The sequence below is a fragment of the Triturus cristatus genome, chromosome 7, assembly GCF_964204655.1.
Source record: "Triturus cristatus chromosome 7, aTriCri1.1, whole genome shotgun sequence".
Classification (NCBI taxonomy): Eukaryota; Metazoa; Chordata; class Amphibia; order Caudata; family Salamandridae; genus Triturus; species Triturus cristatus.
This window is the reverse complement of record NC_140590.1, coordinates 1,878,059,913-1,878,071,939: the sequence shown is the minus strand read 5'-3', so window position 1 is coordinate 1,878,071,939 and position 12,027 is coordinate 1,878,059,913. Positions and strand designations below refer to the sequence as shown.

Below are 12,027 nucleotides of genomic sequence, written 5' to 3'. Positions count from 1 at the left end.
TCCGCTTACAACCTTATTATCAGCTGAATTCCGAATGCCCTTCAGTCCTGATAAATGATAAGCCCTCAAAACTACACTTTGACTCTTTTGTTAGCGTGCTCTGAAGCGCACTCCTGACTCTCTGGAATTCTTGGTGAAGTGCGCAGTTCACAAGCCGCGCGAGCCTCACCTGGGATTCCAGCGCGTTCTCTGCTGAACACTAGAACGCTAACAGCCACTCGGTTCTGGTGGCCTTTTTAGGCGCCATTTCCGAGTCAGTTCCACCCAAGTATCTTCCATTGCACAGGGTGCGTAAACTTTGGGTTTTCGATGCGCAATTAACCCTATCTGTAATCTTGGAGTCCTCACAGTACCCTCCAACAAGGTAGATTCTCTCCTCTGGGGTTTAGTTGGAAATCGTCGGTGAAAGGCCTTAACTAATCTTGGAGCGTGAACATCTTCATCTCGTTCCCAAGATCTTTCCTCAGGCCCATAACCTTTCCAGTCCACCAAATAGTAAAGCTTTTTGCATTTTGGAGTCTAGAATTTCTTTGACTTCAAATTCAGTACCAGTCTCTAGTTGAAGAGGCCTTGGTGGCAGGTTTTTTCGTAAGTTTTCTGGAGCCTTCTTCAACAGGGATATGTGGAAAACTGGGTGTATTTTCAGCCTTCGTGGTAATTGAATTCGGTAAGTCACCGGATTTATTTTCTCCTCTACCAGATATGGACCAATAAATCTCGGTTGAAACTTCCGATTTCCTTTTAGTCTCAAATTCTTAGTACTTAACCAAACCCTATCTCCTATTTCCAAATGGGGGCCTTCTCGTCTCTTTCTGTCTGCATAAGTCTTATACTTTTTCTTAGCTAGTTCAAGATTTTCTATTGCACTCTTATGTACCTGTTCTAACTGTGTTATGATCTCCTCCACCGCTGGAACTGAGATTTCAGTTTGCCTGAGAGTTGAGTTGGGGTGTCTTCCATAATTCATAAAGAAGGGGGAAAACACAGTGGAAATATTCTTTGCATTATTATGGGCAAACTCGGCAGCCCATAGATAGTCCGACCATCTCAAATACTGTTCAAGTTCCTGATTCACCCTTTCGGTTTGACAGTCAGTTTCTGGGTGATAACTGGTGGAGAAACGGACTTCTGTACCCAACCCTTCCATGAAAGATTTCCAAAAGTGGGAAACGAACTGTGGACCTCTATCTGTGATTACTATTTTAGGGATTCCATGTATTTTCACTATTTGGGCACTAAAATGAGTCGCCAACTGCTTAGCCGTTGGCACTCCCTTTAGAGCTGTGAAATGAGCCATTTTAGAAAGGGAATCTACCACTACTAAGATGGTATTGTAGCCCTGACTAAGGGGTAAGTCAGTAATGAGGTCTAATGTAACAGTGTGCCAAGGATATGGTGGAGTGGGTAAGGGCATAAGTAAACCTTTTGGGGCTTGCCTTTCGGATTTTCCTTGAGCACAAATCTCGCAAGTCTTAACATACTGTTGAATGCTCTTTGACATTTCAGGCCACCAGTAGTGTTGCTGATTTTCAAGGTCTTTTCATCCATTGCGTCAGAGATACTATGTTCAAGATCAACTGAAGTAATTGCTCCAATAATCTTTTCACTTTATTTCCTAGGGGTGTCTTGATTTTCTGTGTCTATCCTGGACAAGGCATCTGCTTTCCCGTTCTGGGCTCCTGGCCGATAACTGATGATGAAATCGTAATCAGCAAAGTATAGCGACCATCGAAATTGTCTTGTTGTTAGGGTTCTGGCTGTCTTTAGAAATTTTAAATTTCTGTGGTCAGTGTATACAGTGATTTGATGCTGTGCCCCCATTAAATGATCTCTCCAATCCTTGAATGCGTTTTTTATGGCCAATAGCTCCTTCTCTGTGATTGTATAGTTTATTTCCGCCGGAGTTAATTTTCTTGACCTATAGGCGACTGGATGCAGCTGCCCCGTTACCTTGCTTCGTTGGGACAAAACTCCTCCCACAGCCTGATCTGAGGCATCAGTCTCCACATAAAAAGGTTCAGTCGGATCTGCATGTTGTAGTATTGGGGCAGACGTAAAACTTTCTTTTAGAGAGCGGAAGGCGTCTTCGGCTTCAGTTGTCCATTCAAATTTGAGCCCTTTTTTTAATAGACGGGTGAGTGGTAAAATTTTACGTGAAAATTCACCAATAAATCTCCGGTAAAAATTGGCAAAACCAATAAAGCTTTCTACTACTTTGACGCTCTCAGGGGACTTCCAGTTTATTACTGCTTCGATCTTTTTGCGGTGCATAAGAATGCCTGTTGGTGAAATTACAAAACCCAAAAATTCAACCTGTGAGACACTGAAAGCACACTTCTCAAGCTTTACAAACTGTCTGTTTTCTCTCAACTTCTGTAAGACTCTTCTAACCTGGTCCTGATGTTTTTCCATGTTCTCAGAGTAAATAAGGATGTCATCAATGTACACCAGTGCACATTGGTCGATGAATTCCTTCAATACATCGTTAATGAAGTGTTGAAAGGCTGCTGGAGCGTTACATAGCCCATAGGGCATAACCTGATATTCAAATAAGCCGAACCTCGTTCTGAAAGCCGTCTTCCACTCATCGCCCTCCTTCATTCTCACCAGATGGTACGCTCCTCTCAGATCCAACTCCGTGTAAATTGTTGCTCCTTTCACTTGATCTAACAAACCAGATAATAACGGCAATGGATAACGGTTCTTCTTTGTAATCTTTTTGATGGCTCTCTAGTCGATGCAAGTCCTCAAATCCCCTTCTTTCTTTGGCACAAAAAACAGGGGCGAGGAGACTGGGGACTGCGAGGGACGAATGAAGCAGTTTGCTAGATACTTATCCAAATATTCCTTGAGGTGATGGTGTTCTTTTTCCGTAAGGGCATACACACGGCTGCAAGGTAGATTCGAACAGGGTTCAATCTCAATTTTACAATCATAAGGTCTGTGGGGTGGTAATTTTTCAGCTTCCACTTCGTTGAATAAGTCTTCAAAATCTCAATATTCCTCTGGTATGTCTTGTACATGGATCACACAAATTGATCCTCCAGTCTGACACAACGAATGTGCAGGATTAACCTCCTGCTCCCTCTGCAGACCTCCAAAACAATTTCCTAAACAATAATCTGATTCCATCTTAATGGCTCTGGTGCTCCAGTTGATAGTTGGGTTATGTTCAGTGAGCCAGGGAAGTCCAAGGATTAATTGGAATTGGGGGGCATCGATCAAGTTAAACTGGATCTTCTCCTCATGTCCGTCATTCGAGATCAAATGTATTAATTCTGTGTGGCTGACTATTGGACCTGAGGACAGATTGGTTCCATCTACAGCTCTAACAGGCTCAAATTTTAACTTTCTTATGGCTTCAATTCCCACCTTGCTTGCAAACTTTAAATCGCAAAAGTTTCCGGTGGCTCCTGAGTCGATCATTACTGAGACTTCCCTCAGCGTCACGTGTCGGAATCTGATTTCCATCGATAAAATTAGATGTGGCGCTGCAGATTGTAGAGTATTGGCCACCCTATGTTCCTTTGGAGTCTGATCTAAAATCGCATCCACCTGTTCAACTCCTCCAACAGATGGTGCCTTTAGTTTTTCTTTCGGCTTAAAACTTCCCTTGGGTTTCTTTGGACAAGCTCGCACAAAATGGCCTCCCGATCCACAGTACATACAAAGATTGCTGGCTCTTCTCTTTTCCTTCTCTTCTTTGGAAAGAGGACCCCGTATGGTACCAATCTGCATTGGTTCGATGCCCTGCTGACCTTCATAGCTTCGTCCTCCTTCCGACCGGATTCGATCAAATCTTGGAACCACCGACTTGAAATCTTTTCTTTTTTCACCTTTTCTTTCCCCTTGACGGAAATCGATTTCCAGCACCAAGTCTACCAACGCTGAGATTTCTGTGGGTCTATTGGGTATTCCAGCCAATGCATCCTTTAACTCATCTCTTAAATCACGATAAAACACCGCTACTCTCTTACTCTCAGGCCAGTTGGTTTCCACCACTAGTTTATTGAATTGAGCCAAATAAGAGACCACATCGCGATTTCCCTGTTTCAGGTCAAGTAGCTCGTTGTCTACGGCTTGGGATATCCGCCTTTTCTGTCAAATATTCGAAGGAACTCTTCTTTGAAGTTCTCATAATTTCGCAATATGGGATCGTCCTTTGAAATCAGAGGCAAAGACCAGGATGCTGCATCCCCACTTAGGTATGACATCACAAAGGCCACTCGAGACTGAGCATCTGGAAAAATGGTAGGGCGGCACATGAAGTGTAACGAACACTGCGTAATGAATATTTGAGCCTTCTGTGGATCCCCACTAAAACGCTCAGGTGCCGCTAATGGAATGACGGGTGAGAGGGAGTGAATCACCTGAGTAGTCATCCTATTAGTCCCTTCTGTCAATGAAGCTTGAGCGTCCGACCCAGAACCAAAAGGTTGTCTAAGCCTTTGCGCCAATTCTGCGGTCTCTTTTCTAGAATTTACTACTTCTAATCTGAGGCTCTGGTTTTCCTCTCGGACTGCACTTAACTCTTTTTGTATGGTATCTAATACAGTTCCTAACCCTTGTAAGTCTATTCCCTCAGCCATCTCTGTTCGGGTGTAAAATGCAACTTGGGCACCACTCTGTCAGACTCCAATTACTGAACGCTACTACACAGGAACAGAGATGCTAGTTCCAAAATCCACCCCGACAGCAACCCAGAGCTTAGTGTAACAAGTCTCTAGAATGGCTATCTTGGGGGGGGAAGGGGGAAAAGTGGATAAAATAACAAAAGAGAGAAGAGACTGTTCAGCTGGTTTCTTCAGTAGTCCGTCCTGCAGACTTCTATTGCTGAAGAAGTAACCTGTAGACAAGAGTTCACGTTATCATAGACCATTTAGACCTTAGACCTCTCTTAATCTCTTTAACCCAGTTTCCTCACTACCTTACCATACTAGTTCCAGAACTCAGCTCCTCTTCTATTTCTTTTTATTCTTTTCTGTGTGTGCTCTTTGTTCTTTAACTGTATTCTTCGTCTGCAATTAGAAATAAACAGCTAAACCTAATGCTTATCTTCCTCATGTAATTCTTTCTCCCTGCGTATCTTACTTCTCTATTTTCTTTCTATTCTCTTCTATGTTTTATCTTCCTTGCTTTCTGCCTCAATTTGCAGTTCGTTTTCTTTTAGCACACCTGTAATATATTTACATTCATAGGTTTAGACTTCTACTCTCTTTTTGACTTGGTATTATTTATGTTCTAATTTGAATTCTACTTACTGTGGTTGGGGTCTTTTCCTATTGGTAATTAATCATCTGTGTATTTGGTATTCCTCTTCTTATGCTTTTCGTTGGGGTCTTATTACTCCCAGCTTCTAAGCCACTGTCTGACGTTTTCTTCCTGTGGTAAGTATTGTTTGTCTATTTTAACTATTTACAGGTAGCTCAAGTGTACTAGCGGGTAAGGCTAACCACTTATTCGTTTTTTCAGGTCTTGCCGAGTCTGCACATGACCTCTATGCCGGAATACTAAAAACTGCCTTCTTCACAGTAAGTTCTTATTACTTGTATAGTTCACAGCAATTTACTTCAATTCTCTGACGTGACAAAATATACGCTTAATAACTTAGCTTCGTTTTCTGTTTCTTTCTTCAGATGCTCCGGGCGACGCTGCTTCTTCTCTCTCTCTCTCGAAGCGGTATGAAAGCCTCACAAAACGGAGAATTGCCGTTCTCCTCATATATCACTTAACTTCCTTGAACTCTGCTTATAACCTTATTATCAGCTGACTTCCGAATGCCCTTCAGTCCTGATAAATGATAAGCCCTCAAAACTACACTTTGACTCTTTTGTTAGCGTGCTCTGAAGCGCGCTCCTGACTCTCTGGAATTCTTGGTGAAGTGCGCAGTTCACAAGCCGCGCGAGCCTCACCTGGGATTCCAGCGCGTTCTCTGCTGAACACTAGAACGCTAACAGCCACTCGGTTCTGGTGGCCTTTTTAGGCGCCATTTCCGAGTCAGCTCCACCCAAGTATCTTCCATTGCACAGGGTGCGTAAACTTTGGGTTTTCGATGCGCAATTAACCCTATCTGTAATCTTGGAGTCCTGACAATCCGGGCCCAACACCAGATGGCGATCTATGCAAAAGTGTGTAATCTGCAGCTCATATGCCTCGAACATAGAGTTATCGGTTTAAAGGTAGGTACTCGACTGGCAGAGTTGAGGTTCTGGGCGTAGACTCAGGGGTCCCCCAGGGTCAGGTAGGTACAGTTAGTTCACCCTCAGCGACACTAGGGCGGCCGGGTGCAGAGAGAGTTAGGCCCAATGTTATCCTATGAGGGATAGGGGGCCTTGGTTGGTGGCTGCTGACTAGCAAGCCACGCGGCTGTGGGAGCTGGGCTCCTGGTCACTTACTCAGGGCAAGTGGGGAAGTAGATGGGTGTAGAGGTTGCACTGCCAGGACCACTCGGGCGGCTGGGTGCAGGGTGCTTTTGAGCCTTCAGACGCTCAATTGATTTCAATGGGAAATCTCCGGTTTAGGAAAAAAAGACTGCAAGCTCGGAGGCGGGTGCCACCACCACTTCGAGAGGTAAGTTGGGTAGTTGGAGGATAGGTAGGTACCCCGGGAGTGGGCACTGGGGGCCGCGGGGCGCCGCGTGCAGGGGTGCCTTTTGGTGTCGGGAAATCTTACCCTCTGTTGATCGCGGTAGGGGGGGCACCTTGTTCTGAGGCTGCAGGCTTCTTGAGGAGGGTCGAGGGAGGTCCTTGGGTGCCGGACTCGGGGTCATAGTCGCTGTGGGGTCGTCCTAGTGGTCTTTGTTCACTCCGGCACTGGCCAGGCTTGGCTGGTGCAGAGTGTGCTGGGTTTGCGGTTCCGGGCTGCTGCCAGGGATTAGAAATAGGTTTAGAGTAGAGCCTCTACTCATGGTAGTCCCAGGGGCTTAGAGCCAAAAGGTAGCCAGGTCCTCCGGGGTTTGTGAGGTTGCTGGCCACAAGAGATGCCGGGTTGGAGCAGGAGCAGGTTCGAGGGTCGACAGGCCGGTAGGGCTGGGGCCAAAGCAGTTGGTGTCTTCCTCTCCTTAGCAGCTGCAGGGCAGGTCTTCTTTCTTCTTGCTCTTCTTTGTATTCTTGGAATCTGGAATCTGGGGAAGGAAGGTTCAGGGTGCCCCTAAATACTAGATTTAGGGGCGTTACAGGTAGGTGAAGGGCAGGGACCAATGGGTCCCTGTCCTGGGGTGGGTACACCCCCTATCCTGCCTCTCTCCTGTTGGAGGGGGGCAGTAGCCTAGTCCTGATAGGGTAGGGCTCCCCATCTTCAAGATGGCGAGAGCCCGGGGATGTGCTTCACCTCGCCTCCCCACCTGAGGGGTGGGGTTGGCAGGCTGGCACATCCCCTGTCCTTATTTGAGGTTTCCGGCCAAAGCTTCCCGCCAGAGTGGGGGGTTGCAGGGGCCTGGGGAAGCTCACAGAGGTGGCATGCCTTTGAAGCTTCCCTTTGCTCATCCTGGGGGAGGAGATTTAGCACGTCGCCCAGGATGTGCATTGTTGCAGGCCCAGGAGAGCAGGGGCTCTCCTACCCAGGGGGCCAGCAACATGTCTGCTGGGTGGCAGCCTCAGAGCAGACGTGCATTTTAGGTTAGGTTTAAGGGGGCATCTCTAAGATGCCCTCTGGGGTGCTTGGTACATTAAATCCCACACTGGCATCAGTGTGGGTTTAATGTGCTGAGAAGTTTGATACCAAACTTCTCAGTCTTCAGTGTTGCCATTATGGTGCTGTGGCACTCGTGTTTGACGAGCTCTCAGCACCATGTACTGGCAGCACTGCACTTACAGGGCTCAGGAATGGACCTGGGCACTGTAGAGGTACAGGGCTCATGCACCTGTACCCTCACCACTGGCATAGGGCACCCAGCTAGAGGGGTGACTGAGGTATGCCAGGGCAGTGTGTTGTGGGCATGGCACACAGTGATGTGTGCCATGTCGACTGTTTTGTTCTGCACCAAGACACTCAGCCTGCAAAGGCAGTGTGTGTGTGTCAGGGTACAGAGCCTCTAAGGGTGGCACAACAAGTGCTGCAGCCCTTAGGGGCCTTCTCTAGTCACAGTGCCCTGGGTACCTATGGTACCATTTACCAGGGGCTGACATGTGGCCAGAGATGCCAATTGGGTTCAGGCTGTCATGCAGTTTTAGGAAAGAAACATAGGCCCTGGGTACCTGATTGGCAGGAGCCCAGGGCACACTCAGTCAAAGTACATCAGCAATTCAGCAAAAAGTGGGGGCAACCATGCAAGAAAGAGGGCGCTCTCTCACACTCTTCAGGGAATGAAACTCTAGAAAACCCCAGGATGAAAGTGTCCGTCACCATCTTGGTGCTGATGAACCATAGGACGAAGGTCTTTATAACCAGGTGGTGGGTAAACTTCCACCACAAGTCTGAGCCCGTCTACACTGCTGCTTGGATGTAGCAGAATGGCCGGTTTGACCCCCACAACAGGATAGCCACAAATACCTTCCCTCCACTCACCACACCCTGGAGTTTGATTGCTGAAGGTCTGTAGCGTATTCTGAAGTCTCTGCTCAGAGGTAAAACTGTGCGTCTGCACCACATCAGTACTGCGGCCACAGACCGTGCGGCACAGCCTGTACCTCAATGCACTGCAGACCTGGCTCAGTCTCCTGCACACTAGAGAGGAGTTAGTTTACGCCGCCAACAAAGCAGCAATGTTCCTAAAGATCGGCATTAAACTCGAGCGGCGTGAACCTTCCCCTGTACCTCAGGGGGATACTGAGGACAGATCACTGCATTCCGCTCTCAGGACTTCTTTTCCCTGTGGTTCCAGAGTCACACTGGTTCTCTCTGTGACTCTTCTCTGCTCGGACTGGCTGTGTTTTGAGGTTTGTAGGTGGGATCAGAGCTGACAGTGCCACATTGAAGATAGGCTGCTGGGGTCTACACAAAGCTGCCTTGCTCTACTCCCACACAACTGCCTTGCCTCTAATCTCCAGGACTCAGAAGGCCCCTGAGACGAACAGCAAGAGGTTCATTGGTGGAGTGTAGGTCACCAGTAACAACTCCCTCATAAGCATGGTGTGCAGGTCATGGCAGCCCCTGAGCTTACCCCAGTCCACCTAAGGCCATAGCACATGGCCTGTTCGCCAAGCACCTTGACATGAACAGACTGGAGTAAGTAAACTGATGGGGAAAGTGTAAGAAGTGCAGAACACCAGAGAAAACCCAACAGTGTGAAAGGATTGCAAGTGCATATTTCCTGAATAACCAAATGCCGAAAACAAAAACGGCTACACTGACAGCAATATACTTGTTCATCAAAAAAATGATATAACGGACAAAGAATTTTACCTTTATACTTCTTGCCTAACCGTTCTGGTAACTGAGAGGACACATTTCCGCATCTGAAAAACAACAGCCGTTGCCATAAACATACAGAACAGGTCGAGGAGTCGAGTGAGCAGTCCACAATCACAACACAAGCACATCACTGACATTTACTAAAATATAAAATCATGACACAGTCCAGGCTTTTTAGGCAATGACATGCTGTATTCTGGAGCCTCATTGGGCAACGCCTGGCCAACGTTGGACGAAAGTGTCTGAGGACAAGTTGGACAACCTCAAAAACTACTTTAAACAAAGGGCAGTGTAACAGATTCTGCGTCCCTGACAATGAACAACCCTGGACCAAGTTGGACCATTTACCAGAACAGAGGCAAACAGACAATCCCTGGAACACATCACACGCACTGCACACCACTGGCAGAGGCAGGAAATGACATAGCAGGTGTAAGGAGGGGTTTTTACTGCACCGTACACGGGCGAGTAGACAGAAGAAAAAGGGTCCATTCTCTCTGCTGTTGAATAATGAATCTTCAAAGATCTCCAGCGCACAGTTTACGCACCCTTCTCTTCACTAGGGCTACCAACAAAAGATACCAGACTTACCTGGCAACAGTGTTTTTCACATCCTACAAGAGAGAAAAGAAAAGGAATTAGATTCTCCTGAGGAGTGTAGCACAGCAGGTCTGCAATAAATACGCTGCAATCCTGAACCTTGCAAGAGGGGAGCACACAGGAGAACATTCTAGTAACTCTGCTGCACCCTCACACCGAGAATGGGTACATGGCGAGTTCACCATGGATGGAACCTATAGGCTGAATACTGCATGGTCATACACTTTACCTCGATCATAGTAAACTGAACATTATTAAACAAACAAAAAGGTACACCTTTACAATTACATACATGTGACTCCCAGGTAGGTACACACCTTTACTGACCCCAGGTACATGCACACTGAGGGGGTTTAGGACCCCACAGCTCCTGCCGCAGCGAACCATGGATCAGTCAGTGTGGAGAAGCCAATAAAACGCCTGTAAAATGTAAATCCAGTATTTGTAAAGCGCACAGCTACCCGTAGGCATCCCGGCGCTGGGGGCAGTCGGGAAGATTAAGCGAGCTATTGCCCAGAGTCACATGGTGCTGGGCTGACCTGCCGCCGGTGCCAGGGATCGAACCGTGATCCCCAGCGTCGGGCGTCAGTCGCCCTGGCCACTGCGCCACACTCCCGGGGTAAAGTATTGAATGACTCTTGCACCTGGCACCAGTGCTTCTTTACTAGCCTCTGTATCAATGCAGAAGTGGTTCAGTACGTTCTGTACCGCCCGTGCTTCATTATGAGTAGTTTCTTACCTGTAACTCCAGTTCTGTAGTAGGGGTAACTCTGCGATATTCATAATAATGTGAATAGTCCCGCCCATGTGTGTGGACCCCGGAGCACTTCAATAGATATAGTCTCTTAAGTTGTCTTCTTCTGCAGTCCTGCATAGACACTTAAGAGATAAGAAAAGACAATAATGCAGCCTGAAAACACTAGGCTACTCTGGCCATTACTTCATCCTGAAGTGAAAAAGATAGCCAGGTAACAGTTAAATTTAACTATTTTACTAAGTTTCACACAGAGAAACTCCCCTTCACAAAAGGAATATGCTACTTACCAGTATGCATCTGTTCTTGGCATGTAGAGCTGCAGAGTCACACACTGAGGATAAGATCGCCATCTGGTGTTGGGCTCGGATGATTGCAGGTTGTTGTTGTCTTCGGAGAAGTCTTTGGTCACGAGGTTGGTGACTCCTCCCCTGGACAACAGTGCGCATGGGCATCCACTCCATCGGCAGATTGTTTTTCGCCATGATGGGAAAAGATGGAGTATATAGAAAAGAAAGAAAGGATGTCCATGTGTAATGTCTAAGTAAGACGGATGCTGGAACAGATACAGGTCCCGGGGAGGCGGGCGGGCGTGTGTGACTCTGCAGCTCTACATGCCAAGAACAGATGCATACTGGTAAGTAGCATATTCCGTTCGAGGCATATGAGCTGCAGATCACACACTGAGGATAGATTATACAGCAGTGCTCCCCTTAGCGGTGGTCGCCTGTATCCGTTGCAGCAGTTTGAAATAAAGTTTTTAGGACAGCCTGGCCCACGGAGGCCTGTTGTTTGGCCTGCACGTCAACACAATAGTGTTTAGTGAAGGTATGCGTGGTAGACCATGTGGCTGCTTTGCAAATGTCTTCTAAGGGAATATTGCCTAAGAAGGCCATAGAAGCCCCTATTTTACGCGTGGAGTGCGCCCTAGGGGGAACTGTGAGTGTACGTTTAGCCTTGAGGTAGCATATTTGGATGCATTTAACTATCCACCTGGCTATCCCTGATTTGGAGATTGGGTTGCCTTTGTGTGGTGGCGCGAAAGCAACAAAGAGTGGTTTTGTCTTTCGAAAAGGTTTTGTTCTGTCGATGTAATAAAGCAATGCTCTTTTAACATCTAAGGTATGTAGGGCCCTTTCAGCTACCGAGTCTGGATTTGGGAAAAAGACCGGTAATTCTACTGATTGGTTAAGGTGGAAAGGGGAAATCACTTTTGGAAGAAATTTAGGGTTTGTCCTAAGAACCACTTTGTTACGGTGTAGTTGTAAGAAAGGTTCAAGTGTAAGGGCTTGTATTTCACTTACTCTGCGCAGGGAAGTGAT

At 47.0% G+C, this 12,027-nt stretch overlaps 1 protein-coding gene across 1 annotated transcript in view; it reads right to left on the bottom strand.

Moving 5' to 3' along the window:
- Window positions 1–12,027, bottom strand: part of LOC146813592 (E3 ubiquitin-protein ligase TRIM39-like) — a 166,121-nt gene that overhangs the window by 75,548 nt on the left and 78,546 nt on the right. Inside the window, exons 4-5 of the mRNA XM_085620341.1 lie at window positions 9,943–9,965; window positions 9,343–9,395 (exon numbers count right to left, since the gene is read on the bottom strand). Of these exons, the coding sequence (XP_085476467.1) occupies window positions 9,343–9,395; window positions 9,943–9,965 (76 nt within the window). The remainder of the gene's footprint in view (window positions 1–9,342; window positions 9,396–9,942; window positions 9,966–12,027) is intronic.